At 39.0% G+C, this 14517-nt stretch overlaps 2 protein-coding genes across 2 annotated transcripts in view; one reads left to right on the top strand and one right to left on the bottom strand.

The window, feature by feature from the left end:
* The window catches only part of LOC139150238 (protein shisa-5-like), a 192253-nt gene that overhangs the window by 149197 nt on the left and 28539 nt on the right, over positions 1–14517 (top strand). The gene's annotated exons all lie outside the window — the stretch shown is intronic.
* LOC139148821 (transmembrane protein 151B-like) lies at positions 13746–14390 on the bottom strand. Its single transcript, XM_070720253.1, has one exon. It carries the CDS (start codon positions 14388–14390, stop codon positions 13746–13748), a length of 645 nt encoding a protein of 214 aa, XP_070576354.1.

The raw sequence follows: 14517 nt of genomic DNA, 5'->3' as shown, positions 1-14517 counted from the left end.
GTGCAATGTCTGTCTTTTGATTGCCATAGAACGTGACAAGGCGCAAAATATTCCATTCCTGTTTAGACGCTTTGAAACATCACGTCGCATAGAAGAAAGATGCTTTTTATTTCTCGTGAGAGGTTGCAGCTGAAGGAGAGAATTTGCGCCCTGGCAATAAATAAAGTCGTTGAACGGTGGGAAATGTCGCTATTGTGAATAAGAGTAAAGCCATCGTGTCTTGTAACTTAATGATAACAACAAACCATGATGATGATGATGATGATGATGATGATGATGATGATGATGATGATGATGATGATGATTAAACTGCTTTTAAGACGTTTGTGTCCAGATATTTTTATTCTTAGGGTCCTTTCTCTGTTTTCATTCTGTGCATATTGTATTTGTTTTTTATTATGTTTGTTGATATTGTACTGTTTGCTTGTTTGTATTTATTTTCTCGGAGTCTGTTATTGGGCCTTTTGGCCTGTTGACCCGTCAAATAATAAATAAATAAATAAATAAATAATTAAATGATGATGATGATGATGATGATGATGATGATGATGATGATGATGATGATGAATATCGCCTTGATTGTCAGTATTATCACTCGATTATTGATTTAGTATTGATTTTTAAATGTGTACAATTCGGCGATAGTATAGGAAGTAGTCTAGCTCTGTTAAGTGTTTTGTAATTTTTGTTGTTTCATCGTCAGGGTAATCTGTTATCCGTACACAGCGTGCTATCGATGCAACATTTTCTTGATAATATGTAATGGACGTCACATTGAAACACGTAATAAACAGCAGACAGGAAATGCAATTTAAACCACGGTGTACTGGTATTCTTTTTATTGACATTTTACACTAAAATTGAATTGAAAAAGTGAATAAGGACAGGGATACACGTCACTTTCACTTAAAATCATGGATCGTACTTTGCATATTACCAAGGTTGCAAAAAACTGGAGCCATGCTACCGTTAAACGATCATCAACAAAAGGAGTCGCATCACACAGAAAAAAACACTTTGTGTCCTCTTTTTCTCTGGAAAAGCTCTTTTTATATCAACAACGCTCCTTATTGCCTTATATGTTTGTCGTTTTAATTCTATAAAACAGACCTGAGAATTAAAATAATTAAACGTCACAATGCTGGAAAACCCGTCAACATTTATTACAAAGACTGTTAAGATGAAATGGGTTTTGGCTCATTAGAAACACGCCTTCGGTGAACGAATGGCCAGTGAATGGCGTGCACCAGAATCTCATTACAAATGCATTAAACTGCCTTAATCTCGTTATTGCCATGCGTCAATGTTCACTGAAACCAACATGGTTTGAAGAAATTGACCCGTGGTTTTTGCGTTAATAAATGCGAGTTAAATGGAAAACAAATCATTTCGAAACAAAATATGATCACGCATGATGAGATGGGATCGTGTGATGTTTTGTGAGTGACAGCTGTTCCGATTGGATGTTTTGTTCCAATTATATCATCTCACAATGCTATCGCAATCCTCGTGTCGCACAAACCGGCATGCAACGGATATCATGTATGTCGGAGGATTAAAATTATACACCACCATTCAATAAAAATTGAGGAGGGAAGCTGAAGGTGAAAGGTTTGGTAGACGTTGGGCGAGATCACCGAGAATATTAAATATTCAATCATTCATATCATTCTAACTATTTATTTCATTACCAATGCTAGGTTATTTCGTCATTATTACATAAATATTTCAGCGGGGGTTTTTTTGTTATTTCCACTGTTTTACTGTGACATTGCCTTGTGAAACTTGTTTACAATTTCGAGACATTTTCATCATTTTGTTTTTAGCTCATATTTGGTTTTATATATAAATACCAAAAAGAGCTTATATGATGAGTCTGAGTGGCGTCTGTATGTCTGTATATTTGTGGGTATGTATGTGCGGATGTATGTCCGTCACACACAAAGGCTCCCATACTGCCAAAGCTACCGTCTCAGTATTTGGTGTACAGGTAGATGTAGGGGTTGAGATGTGAATTTGTTCAATGAACACATCAGTGTCAAAATGTGCAAATGAGGTAAGAAAAAGGGAAATACTGCAAGTGTGCAGGAGTGGTGGCAGTGAACCGAATCAGCCCACACATCTGAATAAGAGGATTTTGACCTTTAACCTATTTGTATGCAGGGTACCTATTATGTTTGGGAGTGGTAGCAGTAACTGAAACAGCTAATTGGTCATTTCCTGTCATTGTTTATGAACTGTGACATATTAACAGATCTGCTGAAACCATGGATGTCTATTTTTGTACATCAATGGTTGAAAGATTCTCTGCTATGCATGTTGCTAAAGTTGACCTTCGGTACCTAAAGTTTCAGACCTTATTTACTTTTGTCATTCTTAATTTTCTGGTTTAAATATTTCTTGTTGTTTTTCTGGTTGTACTGTGCACAAATTGTCATAACATCAACGTATAATTTTCCTGCACTGAACAGATAGAAATAACACTTATTGTTGATCTTTGGTATGTACCAATTCTGATCAAATTTGAGCGACATCGTATAATTGCGGTATTTTTTTTATTATATTGCCATTCTCTGGTTTTCAGTTTTTATCTTGCGATATTATCATCTATGACGATGATGATGATGGTGATGATGATGATGATCATCATCATCATCATCATCATAATCATCACCGTCGTCGTCGTCGTCGTCGTCATCATCATCAAATGTCAACTATTTCTTGTCTTGTTCAAGAAGTCCACTAAATGCCCAGTCTAAAAATATCGGTGGAAGACGGATGTAGGCAAAACATCTGGTTCATCAAATTTTCATGAAGAACACCTTCACGATTAGAAGGTTATGTTGCCCAAAGAGTACACTTTCCTAAATGCCAAGTGAAGATCAGCGTCGACGAGCAAACAAACGCTTGACTTGACATCTTCTCACGATCACGATTCGCCAAGCCTCGCCACCGTTCCGTCGGCCGCTTCGAAGCGATTCCTGAACACCTGGGTCCGAAATGAAAAAGAGAACCGCCTTATTAAGTGCGACTGAGATGAGACCGCCGCGTCTTCTCTCTAGTCTGCTTTCCAGAGCCAATCAAAGGGAATATGAAAGACGAATTGATCAGGATCGACTATACGAGTTAATGCCGCAACAGTTGCTTTATCGCCAGGGGTTTTTTTTTCGAATAGGATTTATCCAATAACCGATCGAAAGCTTCTGACAAGTCGGCTCAGAATCATCACACAATTTGCAACGACATCTTCTTATAGATAAAACCGTTTGGGGATTTAAAGACTCACAAATGTCGACTTTCACATCTAACAGCGTGACGACGATGTTTATCAATTCCGAGGGTCCAGTGGGACATGCAGTATATTGAATAGACTATAGGTACATCTTGAATACAAGATACCAAAGTATACATGTTCATATTTTCACGGGATTAAGAGGGGGCAGAAATCATTAGAGCGATATTTTGAAACGGAGTGACAAGCATTTCACAAACTATTAGTGCCACTTGTCTGCTCCAGTTATCTCTAAGGAAACTCTACACGTCCTCTTCTGGCTAAGGATTATGAAGGCAATACTGACACCCCGACACATTGACGATGAAACATGCGAGCAATAGTCTTAAAGGGAAGCGGTCGTCGGAAATGCGCATGTGCGACCTTCTTGTTTACAAGCAATGTATTTCGTGCACTATATATAGACGCATCATGTCAACATAGCTGCAACATTTAAGATTTACGATGTACATGATGACAAACATGTTTCAACTTTCATCAATCGCCAACGTACCTTGGGTACATTTTTTGCACCGGGTCCCTAGCGACCTTTGAGCGCAGTTCCGACGACTGCCTCCCTTTAAACAAATACAGTCGACACGTAGATATTAGATTCTGGGAGCCAGGCTAGTTTCAGGGTTGACCTATGAAAAAAAATGAGCATGTTTACAACATTTGCCCGAATTGAAAAGATGTGTTTCACCATCTATCCAATTGGCCCAGGATTCACTTTTAAAAGATCTGGAAATTTTAGAAACTTGAGAACTTTTCAGCTCCATTTTCAGAAATTAATATCTGGCGTATTCTAATACCTCTTAAAATTCTGCAGCGCACAGCTGAAAGAATACACCTCGATGGCGTCCCTGTGAGAAAATGACAGCTTTTTAATCATTGTTTAATTCAGTAATCTCTATTGATATTTAAAGTATGTCTAACGAGAAAGATGTGCAATAAACAGGCATATAACCATATCATTATTACAAACGTAATGTCCAGGAAATGAAATTGCTAATCACAATGGCACTGATAATGGCCATTAAGAAGTGCAGAATTGTAACTTCGTATTTCGTCTAGATTTTGACATTACACTGCGGGGTTTGAAAGAGAGAGACTTGAAAGAGGAAAACCTTCAATGACACAGCGTTTGTTGAAAATCAACAAATTGGATCAATAGTTGAAATTACCAGCGGCGGCATATTTCTCTTTGTCATACGTCATGTTGCAAATGTCATCTGACTGTGGGTTCTTCACAAGGCACGCACTGCCGAGTTCAACAACAAAAACGTACCCTATGCATTCCATATCGTGGCATATATAAATATTGAATAATTATTTCTTTCACTGTGAACTTTGTGCGAGCACAACAAGATTAGGCTTCGAACCGTCTTCCCTTTGTGACCGCGTGTCATTTCATTACCAATGTTATGCAATCAATTCTGAATTTAAAAAAATATATCATCAACTGTTCACAAACATATTTGGACACACAGCAATAGTGACAAAGGAGCACATTTATGTACATGTCAGTGAGGAATGTTTAATGCATGCCGTGTTGTCGCATCTTCGTTGTGCTATTCAGATGTAAAATAGTGTTATACTTTCAGCAACGCAATTTCCTTCTCGCAGTAACTCATTAAGATGGCCCTGAGGACGAGAAGAAAAGACGAAATTTTAATTTCATGATCACAATTTACTGCCTGTCGTCTGACCTCGTTACGTATTGATACATTGTGCACGCGTTATAAGAAGCGTTTCGTGAATAGCAATCCTGCTTCTGTTGCTGTTGTTTGGATCGCGTCTCCTCTATCTTCCCTTCAAGTGAAACATTTCAATTACATCATCAATTGTGCGTGCAACTTGTCCTTCCGAGACGGGAAAATTCCAATTTAAATGTTGTATAACTGACGTTGTGCATCAGGGCGGCAAAAGAAGCTTTCTGCATACCGTCGACAAACGAGCGATCCGAGAAGGAAATTGTGCCAGTTAGTTTTGGGGTCACTGAGAAATTTTCATTTTAACTAGTACGCGAATGAAGGGAAAATTCTTCGAGGCATTTTGAATAAGAAAACTTATTGAAGGTAAATTGAAACGAGGTAAAAAAGCGAGTACTCGCACTATTAAAACTTGCAAGGGATGCAGTAATCTGCAACCAGCTGAGCCGACGTATATGGGTCTTGGCGACGAGTTCACAAGATGCGAATATAGCTGTTTTTGAGGAGGGCGCTGGAAATGATTGAAATTCAAGACTGGTTTCGATTAATTGCTAAATCCCCGGTGCAGGTATCGACTGATAACTTTTCCGAAGCGATCTTAATTTACATCCACCGTGAGAGGTTTTGACCGCGGATTACGGAGCAATGAGATGGAGAGGAAGTACCCTGCCGAATAATTTAAGATCTTAGATTTTCCAGCCAAAAAGGCCTCGGGCTTTATCCGTTCCTGAGAAAGAAATTGAAGGATATTGTCGTGAAGGGCTGATGACGTGGACATCAATTCAAAAACACCAATAAAAGAACACAGCTCCAAGCTCTCTACGGCGGAAATTGCGAAGCTATGTCTTGAAATGTTGTTAAAAAGAATGACCGATGTTTCAGTCACCTCAGATATATATCACAATAAAAGTTTAAGACGCGGAACTGGCATTTTCTGAACTTTGCGTCGCAGAAATAACAAACATCCCATGAGAGCGGAAGACGTTGCCATGGATACAAATGATGACGCGCCACCTTTTGTCCCCGTCTGGCAATGGGTCGATTAAAGATGTTATGCAAGGCTGTTAATCGTATTTCACTTTCAGAATTTCAAATTCGATGGGACGATCCGACCCAAACCCCTTGGAAGTTAAAATAAAACAAGGCAGAATTGCCAAAGGCAATGAGAACTTTAGCGGACGGAATACGATGCAATATACGGTTGGATAGTGCGAGGATTTGTCAATTCTGAATTAACAATACACATGGCTCTATAAAGAACAATATTAACACGTATACTAAAGGAAAACATAAGCCTCGGGCATAATAAAATTGAAATAAGAGTGATAGACATAAATATGAATGAGATAATAAAAAGACGTGTAGAAACTATTTCGTCGTACTTTTAAATAAATATATCAAGGGATGTTTGATTAATAGCTTGGGAGAACTTTGGAGACAGATGGACATATAGCTACATATTAATAGGGGGAAATGATTATATGCAAAACTTTATGAAATCCTTGACTAGCGTACTTGGGTAAGAGAGCTTGTTGTTGAAAACTCTCCAGAAAGCTCATGCACGGGAGGGATCACCTTGTCAGCTCTAAGTTGTAAATTTACTTACTTTTCTACAAAACAAACCAGACATATTTGCAAATGTAAATTTATGCTATCTGGATTTGCATGCGTGGATTAATAGATAAGTAAATTAGACAGCTATAACCCCTCTAAGAATCATTTTATTGCCCTGTGCACGATTGAGGCAGCCGAAAATTAAGGCTCAGTCAATAAATGGAATTATTATTCACCTAAGCAAAAATATGTTTCTGATAATTCACTTCATAGCTCATTTTGTTATCGATTGGTGTACTTGTCCGCACAGAATGAAACAATTTACCTTTAAAACTTTCAAGTGTGGCTAGTTCAACTACCCACTCTGGCATGGATAATAATGCATTCCTGGTGACTTCTAACTCCATCAGTTGTATATTACACTTTTCTGCGGCCTTTCGAAGTTTTTTTTCCTTTTTTTTCTCGTCATTATCATAAAATATCGTCGAAATGCCTAATGTTCTACTTGGCAAGGTAGCCTGAATGTATGTAATGTCCCGTGACATTGACATCTGAATTTTAGTCTGGAATAGAGTTCATTTGTCAACGATAACATTCTATATTGAACACAAAGTTTTGTGTTGGCATGGATACTTTAGGGAGTTAATTTAAACATAAAGTTTGTTTTACGGAATGAAAAAAACTCACATGTTATCAACCGTTACAGCTATGGTCCCTTTAAAATGTATTAAAGCTTCATCTTATTTTTAAATTCAGTGCCGTGATATTACGAGATGGAAATACATAGTTATTACTTCAAGTGTGTGACGACTCGAAGACGCTTCAAAAGTTGTACTTGTCCGCACAGAATGAAACACTATTCTTCGGGCATGAACTGTACATATATATATATATATATATATATATATATATATATATATATATATATATATATATATATATATATATATATATTTTGTGTCTACTGTGTCCCTACATTATATTGCCAAGAAAGTGTTATCTGCCAGCACAGCTGTAATAACTTTGGGCTCAGTAAGTTAGTAATATGCTTGCTAAATTAGTAGGCAGCGGCACCCATAAGCTCATGTCGGCTCCCATTGAAATATCGTCTACCTTTTTGTCCTAAAAACAATAAAGGTCAGAATTTAGGGGAGTCGGCCAACTTTTTCAGTCAACAGATTTGTCATCTGACACTGTGACGATAAAATGTATTTTTTACAGGAAATAAATCAAATGCAATCCCCCCTCTATTTCATCCATATATTGATAGATTGGATCTCTCTTTCATTCACTGACAATGGAAAGGGAGTACATGAAAGAATTGATGATCACGGATGTCTTTTTTTCGCAGAACTCAAGTAGGGACATTTCGTCTTATTATGGAATATTTCTTCGTTAGTCCCATGAGTGCATTTTGACAACCGCTAACTTCACAATTATTTTCGCATGCAAGTATCATTAAAGGCAAATAACTGCATTTTTTGCAAATTGTTCTTACTGCAGAATGCTTGTATAGGTATTATTGAGCGAAGACTGAAACCGCATGCGAAGTTTTACCGTGATAAACGATGAACGGGTTCCTCATTCAATATAAATGGTAGAAAATGGTGCACATGCGTACACGCATTGGAATCCTCGCAGAAAAAAGTTATTATTCATTGGATATACGGCACCGAATAATCTTCACCCGGATTATGTTTTCTCTGTTTTCTCTGTATGATGACCAGTTATCGAAAATAGCATAGAATTTACTGCAACTATCAAATTTACACATCTATTCGATACCACATGAATGTTGTTGTTGTTAATATTGTTGTAATGCAGTAAAATGGCTAGTTCGTTTAATGAGGAGAATTGAAAGAATGTTTGACTAAATTAGAAGTTAGATACAAATTGCGATGTAGTGCATCTCATTGGCTGTCACTAATAACATACTTCTAACACATTTTTCAAAAATTTCTGTTATACTTGTTGCTTTCTACAACTGTTACATATAATACCATTTTTTTGAAATGGTAGACGAATGTCGAACACGCGAAGATTTGATGGCTGTTTCTATTGTGAATTTCTAATCATACTTAAAGATTTTTCTTTTTGTTAACACGCTTTAGATGACCCCGGTGTTTGCTCTTACAGAGATGTAGGGATGTTTTGTTGAAGGATATGAAAATATCGTATGGGCTGACCTTAGAGTGGAAAATTTTCAGTTTCCACGTTTCTTATTATAATTCATGAGTAAAATTCGTTAATATGTGAATACTAAAGAAGCAATTCAGAAATCAAACATTAACATGTGTCCTGGCCATATTCAGTCACTAAAGTCACAAAAGTTTGCGAATACGAGCAATTGTATACCGATATATCGCATGATGTTGCCAATGCGGATACCTATGTCGTTCCCCTATGGGCAGCAGTAGATTTTCACGGAACTCTTTGTCTTTTCCGTTGCATAATTCGCAAAAGGGGTAAACTAGCTCACATTGAAAATACTATTTCCAAAAGCTACTTCAGCCTATTTCAAACAAAAGAAAGATTTTCTTATGGAGGGATCCACATTTGCACGTTCATTATACTCTAAAAGGACATAGGTTATTCCTGCCCACTGATTTCTAAAACTGTAAATTCCAAAGTGCTAAGGTTATTCGATTGAGGCCTACATTCAATAATAAAAATCAGTCCCGTGTCTTCATCATCCCCGTAGTGATAGTAAAGTGGAAAACCGATGATTTATATTAAACTTCCATTCCCGCAAGTTTAGTACATTAATACGTGCGTCTTCTTGCCTGGAGCAAACAAATGTAGAATAATCAAACGCGTAAATCGATGTCTTGTTTCAAAATGACAGCTATTCAATTCATCAAAATCTTTCAGCGACTGCTTCATAGCGAGGGAGCGACGTCACTGTCTCAAGTTGGGTGTTTGTATTTGTGTATGGGGGTTAATTTTTGACGGCTAGGGATGAGACAGTTGTTTTGCCTAACTTGATTGGGAGGTTACTGTTTTCATAGAACTCCGACTGCGCTCTTTTCACAACATAGCCTAACCATCGAATTGGACGATTCGGACATCATCTCTGCCATCGTTGTGTGACGCAGGTGTCATTACCGTTGGCAAAGCTGTGTCGCAAGTTCAAAGTGAATAAAAAAGTACAACAATTCCATGTTCTTATCATTATTGTAAAATTGAACAGTGGCCTTACTGAGCTTGTCTATCCTCAAGGCTCTATTAAATTTTATGATTATGCCATTTATATACGAGAAACCATTCATTTGCCGCACTGTGGGAGAGTTACTGCTTATAACGGCACCGCTGTGTGTAGTGTTCTTCAAGACTTAGAGCGATGTGCGTAAGTTCCCACTGCAGAAGCATTTCGCCGAAAATTAAACAAAACTACCCTTTCACAATTGGGGAGCTGTCAGCTGGAAAGGGATTGATAAGTACAGATAATGACTTTTCAAGTCCACTCGTACAAGACAACGAGACACGATTGATTATACCCCTTTTCTTTGAAATACGATTTGCCATTAAAAAGACATACGGACAGACAAATGCAGTATCTATTTACAATCTGTCCGTCATGCATCGTGTATTGCTATCGTATTGCAGAATCTCGGCTTTCCTTGGAGTACTTTGCATCGATTAGGAACGCTGAATTAAAATTGACTGCGTCGTCTTTCGCTGGGAATAGATATGCATCACTACAGAAAACAGTACAGCTAAGTCAGTACACCTATAGACTTACTATATTTGGGTTTGTTCTTTTTATTACCCTTCTTCGCTCATATTTACTCTGAAACCTTAAAATATCAGTGCCACTGGAATCCTTGCCATCACGTCATTGTGCACATGCTCAGCTGGGTGACCTATGCCCACTGAGTGACACCTAAGTCCCTCTGATCAAGCCGTGTTCGGCGCATTCATGGCATTACTGCTTTCAGCATAACACTGAGTAAAGGTGAGCGTGGACGACGCTGGCGGGGTACAGACTATGTGACGTCGACAAGCGATGTAATTTTACGGAAAACAAATGTGATGAAGGGGGCAGTAACGCTAAAAGCTAACTCTATACATCAGAACTCCCGGAGATATTAAAAGAAAATGTACTATATTTTTAGACTGTAAAAGCAAAAGATGAGACAAACAGAAAACTGGCTCGAACGAACCGTACAAGTAATAGACATCGTATTGAACTGAATTCGAATTGAGGAATATAAACGGTTGGTGTCAGTGTTTATTAGCGTGAAATAAAAAACTGTGTTCAGAAGAAACCCCGCGCATAAATGTAAACAGCTTTTTTCACGGTTCCTTCCAATTAAACGCGGTTTCTCAAAAGGTCAATGTATTAACGTCTAAGAACGACGCCAGTCACTTGCTATGGCCGTATAAAAATCTAGGCCTTTCAGAAGTCGTTCAGAAAATTGCTTAATAAATTTGGGTTTTCGTAAATCTATCTCATCAATTACTGCGTGTAGTTTTTGGTTTATTTTCAATGAAATTTCTTCTTTGTGAACTACCGAAGCAAAAGAATTGTAAGAATAGCGGAATCACTGGTGTATGCTTAAATCCTACGCAACAGTCACAATGCCGGAAGTCGATCGAATAACTGAATGGCGGATGGTAGCATTTTAATGATAGGTCCAATATAAACGATTGAAGTCGATCCATTATCTTATTAAATCAACTTACAAGTCTAATTTACCTCACTGTTAACAACCATTCTTCTTAAATGCAAGCTTAAGAGTTCATCGGGTCGTATAATTACGCTGAATTACGCAGAGAGTAGAGTCTTTTACCCTCGATCACAAGGAGTCGCTGCTTCCGCCCAGCCTTCGTGAACGTGCTTTGCGATCTTCGGATTTCTGCTGAAACGCTTACAGTAGCAAGCATAAAATCACAAAAGACAGACATCAGTAGCTTTCAACAATAAATTCCGTTAACTGTCCTTTTGAAGAACGCATAATGACTAATTATGCAAGACATTTTGGAGGGATAAGCATCACAAGAACCGAAGGAGGATTGTTTACTGGCGTCAAGGGTTTTCAAATTACGTGAGATACATATTCTACGATTTTCTTTTCTCACCTCCGGGCACCCAAGGCAACTGAAATTGATCGGTTTCCATAGGAACTGACGAATTCTTTATTGTACTGGCGCCGTGGCGTTGAAATAAGAAGACTGTACAGGGGAACAGATGAGGCAAGGTAAATGCGAGGTCTTAATTTTGTCGACCAAATCAAGCTTTAAGTTCAAGCAGATAGGTAGGGGGCGGAATTCATTGTTCATCTGGCCAAAAGATCATTTGAAGTGTTTTGTTTTTGACGTCTTATATAAGGCTTAGATTCCATTTGGTCTTATTTATTATGCAGAAGATATGCAATTACAGCGCGTTGTGCTATCTGGTGCCACTTATCAATTTCCTGTCAGTCATTGATCATGGACTTGTCCGGGAATGCCTGTAAAAACTTGATTCAGTCGTCCGTATTCTACTCCCGGTGAGGCTTGACTCACAGCAACTGATTTCAGCGTCAAAGCAGTTGATTTGCACTTTAGAAATCGAGGACGACTCTCTAAGGTTTTCTCTTCAAAACACAGCGTGTGTTAGTGTTTTATTTGTGCAAGACAACAAGCTAACCTTAGGGTTGAAGATTTAGTTGAATTTGCATACATGGTAATTCTAAAATATCTCAGAAGAGATACGTATTTCACCAATATCAAATTTCGTCGGTTCATTTACTTTTTCGAATAAGATAAAATTTGAGAACTTCTTTAGAATGTGAGACGCGCTAATACAATAACCTTTACTGTTAATTCAAGCTCTTTGTACTGGTATAATACAATATTTGCTCAACAGCATCTAGGAGATTATGGTAATCCACGTACTTCGTCAATGCCATCGAGTCGTCCTGCCAACACTAGAGCGTATAAGAAGAAATGGCAATACAGCGCTGGATAATGATGTGTCTATTGAGGTATCTTAAGTCGTGCTTTCAGGAGTTTCAATCGTGAAATTTGTTTCCATACTCGCTGATACGAGGCAGGAACACCAATCTCTTGTTAAATGACAGGTACTGGCGTATCACTGCTACAGAGATTACTCAAATGTGAAATCCTTCAATACGGTCTGCGCTTCGGCCTCAACTCCCACCCTTCAATCAAAACACACAGAAATACCATTAGCCCGCGTCTTTAGTAATTCTGACGGTTTCTTCTTTCGTGAGGATTAATTGGACGACCTAGCAGTGACAAGGTGATTTGACAGAGTCTTAGAGACGTTTTACAGACACTCCACGGAAACGCTCGGGGTTAAAATCAATGCGGGCCACAGGATGACATTCTTTCAAGGACAGGTTAATGGACAACTATTCTATGAAAACACATTTATTACGAAAAACTGCTCAAGTGCATACTAAACAGCACAGCTGAACAATATATTACAGACTGTGATGCAAGTAAGAGAATTTCAAGTCAAGAGATATGCAATTATATTAGTTCGATTCTGGATAGCAAGTACGCCATTCATCGACAATTTAATACTGATAAATCACAACGATAGTATCTGTCGTTTCTTCCCAACAGAATATTTTGTTCATTTACGCAAAAGTCACAATAGCACGAGGATCTTTTGACAATATGTTGTGGCAAATATTTGCAAGCCCGTTTTGAGCCATCGTGTCTGAAAGTGAAATTTTAAATCAAAGCCCTGGGTTAGAGCGATGTCTCGATCGGTACTGTGCAGTATACTTCGCCCGTGGTCTGTCTTGCGGGCATCATCATGTTCAGGGCAACATCGTACCCCGGTGGTGAATCATCGGGGATGTTCAGTTCAACCCCGCGTTCTTGCAACCTTGTCCCGTCCCGCTGGCCCTCGATTATTGGAGAGGTCTCGTCAAAATCGTCGTCATCCACGTCGTTGTCGTCATCCGGAGGGGCAATTGTGACGGCATGGCCGTTGGCGATGTTCCCTCGCGAGGAAGAGCTGTGACGCACAATGTTTCCATTAGCCGCATCCATCAACAGCGCCTCGGAATAGCTAGGCACTATGTGATGGTTATTCCTGATCCTCATCTCCAAGCTGCGGCTGCTTGTCACTGTGGCATCCCGCGGCAGTTGGATGCTGCCATTCCAATTTTCCATGGAAGAGTAAGTTGAGTAATTTGTACCGAAGAGCTTTTCAAGTTGATAGTGAACGTAAGCCGTTTTGTACTCAATTAAGACACGAAGTGGCCATGATAATAGACAGATGGAAAGACTCCAAAGAGAATTAACGACACATACCATGGAAGCGAGTTCGATTCAGCAAAGGCAATCATATGCTCTTTGAAATCCAAATCACTTAGATTCATTCCTTCTCGGGTCTCCATGTAATCATCCCGGCCCTCGTTTTCGCCGAAGAATCTCGAACGCTGAGCTAGGTAGTCGTTTTCTGCTTCCTCGTTTGCAAATATGAAACTTTTGGTAAATTTAATCTTTGTCGCTGGGTAATCTTCAAGCCCGACTAGGTCCTTGGAGATGTCTTTGACGCCGCAATCCGAGAAATCGAACGCTCCCAGAGCCGAGTGAGAATTCACACGTTCATAATACTCCTGCGTTGACGTGTAGGCGTCGCCGTTCCTGTATCGCGTTACTTGTCTAGTCCGTCGAACATAATGGTAACATATGACCCTCCACCAGACAACGGGGTAGGCTTCTTTCATCCTTTGCAGCATGTCGTAAACCACACTAACGTCTTCCTTATACTGGAGTTCGACTCTGGTATGGCAGTGCCAGCATTCTATCAAATAGACCATGTAGATCAGAATCAGAAAAGTGATCGGGATGTAAATGTACCCGTCGTCGCAAGGGCTTCCTACCATCGGCACGGGCGTACCGCGGTAGTTGTAGGCCAAGAGTGTCACCGTTGTTAGTCTACACCAGGCAATGATGCCCAGACTGGCGTAAATCAGTAAGGTCAAAATCAAACATTTCCAGTGCGTATCGCGC

The sequence above is a fragment of the Ptychodera flava genome, chromosome 14 (assembly GCF_041260155.1).
Source record: "Ptychodera flava strain L36383 chromosome 14, AS_Pfla_20210202, whole genome shotgun sequence".
Taxonomy (NCBI): Eukaryota; Metazoa; Hemichordata; class Enteropneusta; family Ptychoderidae; genus Ptychodera; species Ptychodera flava.
The sequence above is the reverse complement of the archived record's forward strand: the minus strand, read 5'-3'. Positions and strand labels throughout refer to the sequence as shown.

Bases quoted from the DNA above. Each gene is read 5' to 3' on its own strand.
- LOC139148821 (XM_070720253.1), bottom strand. From the start codon at position 14,390: ATGGTAGGAAGCCCTTGCGACGACGGGTACATTTACATCCCGATCACT.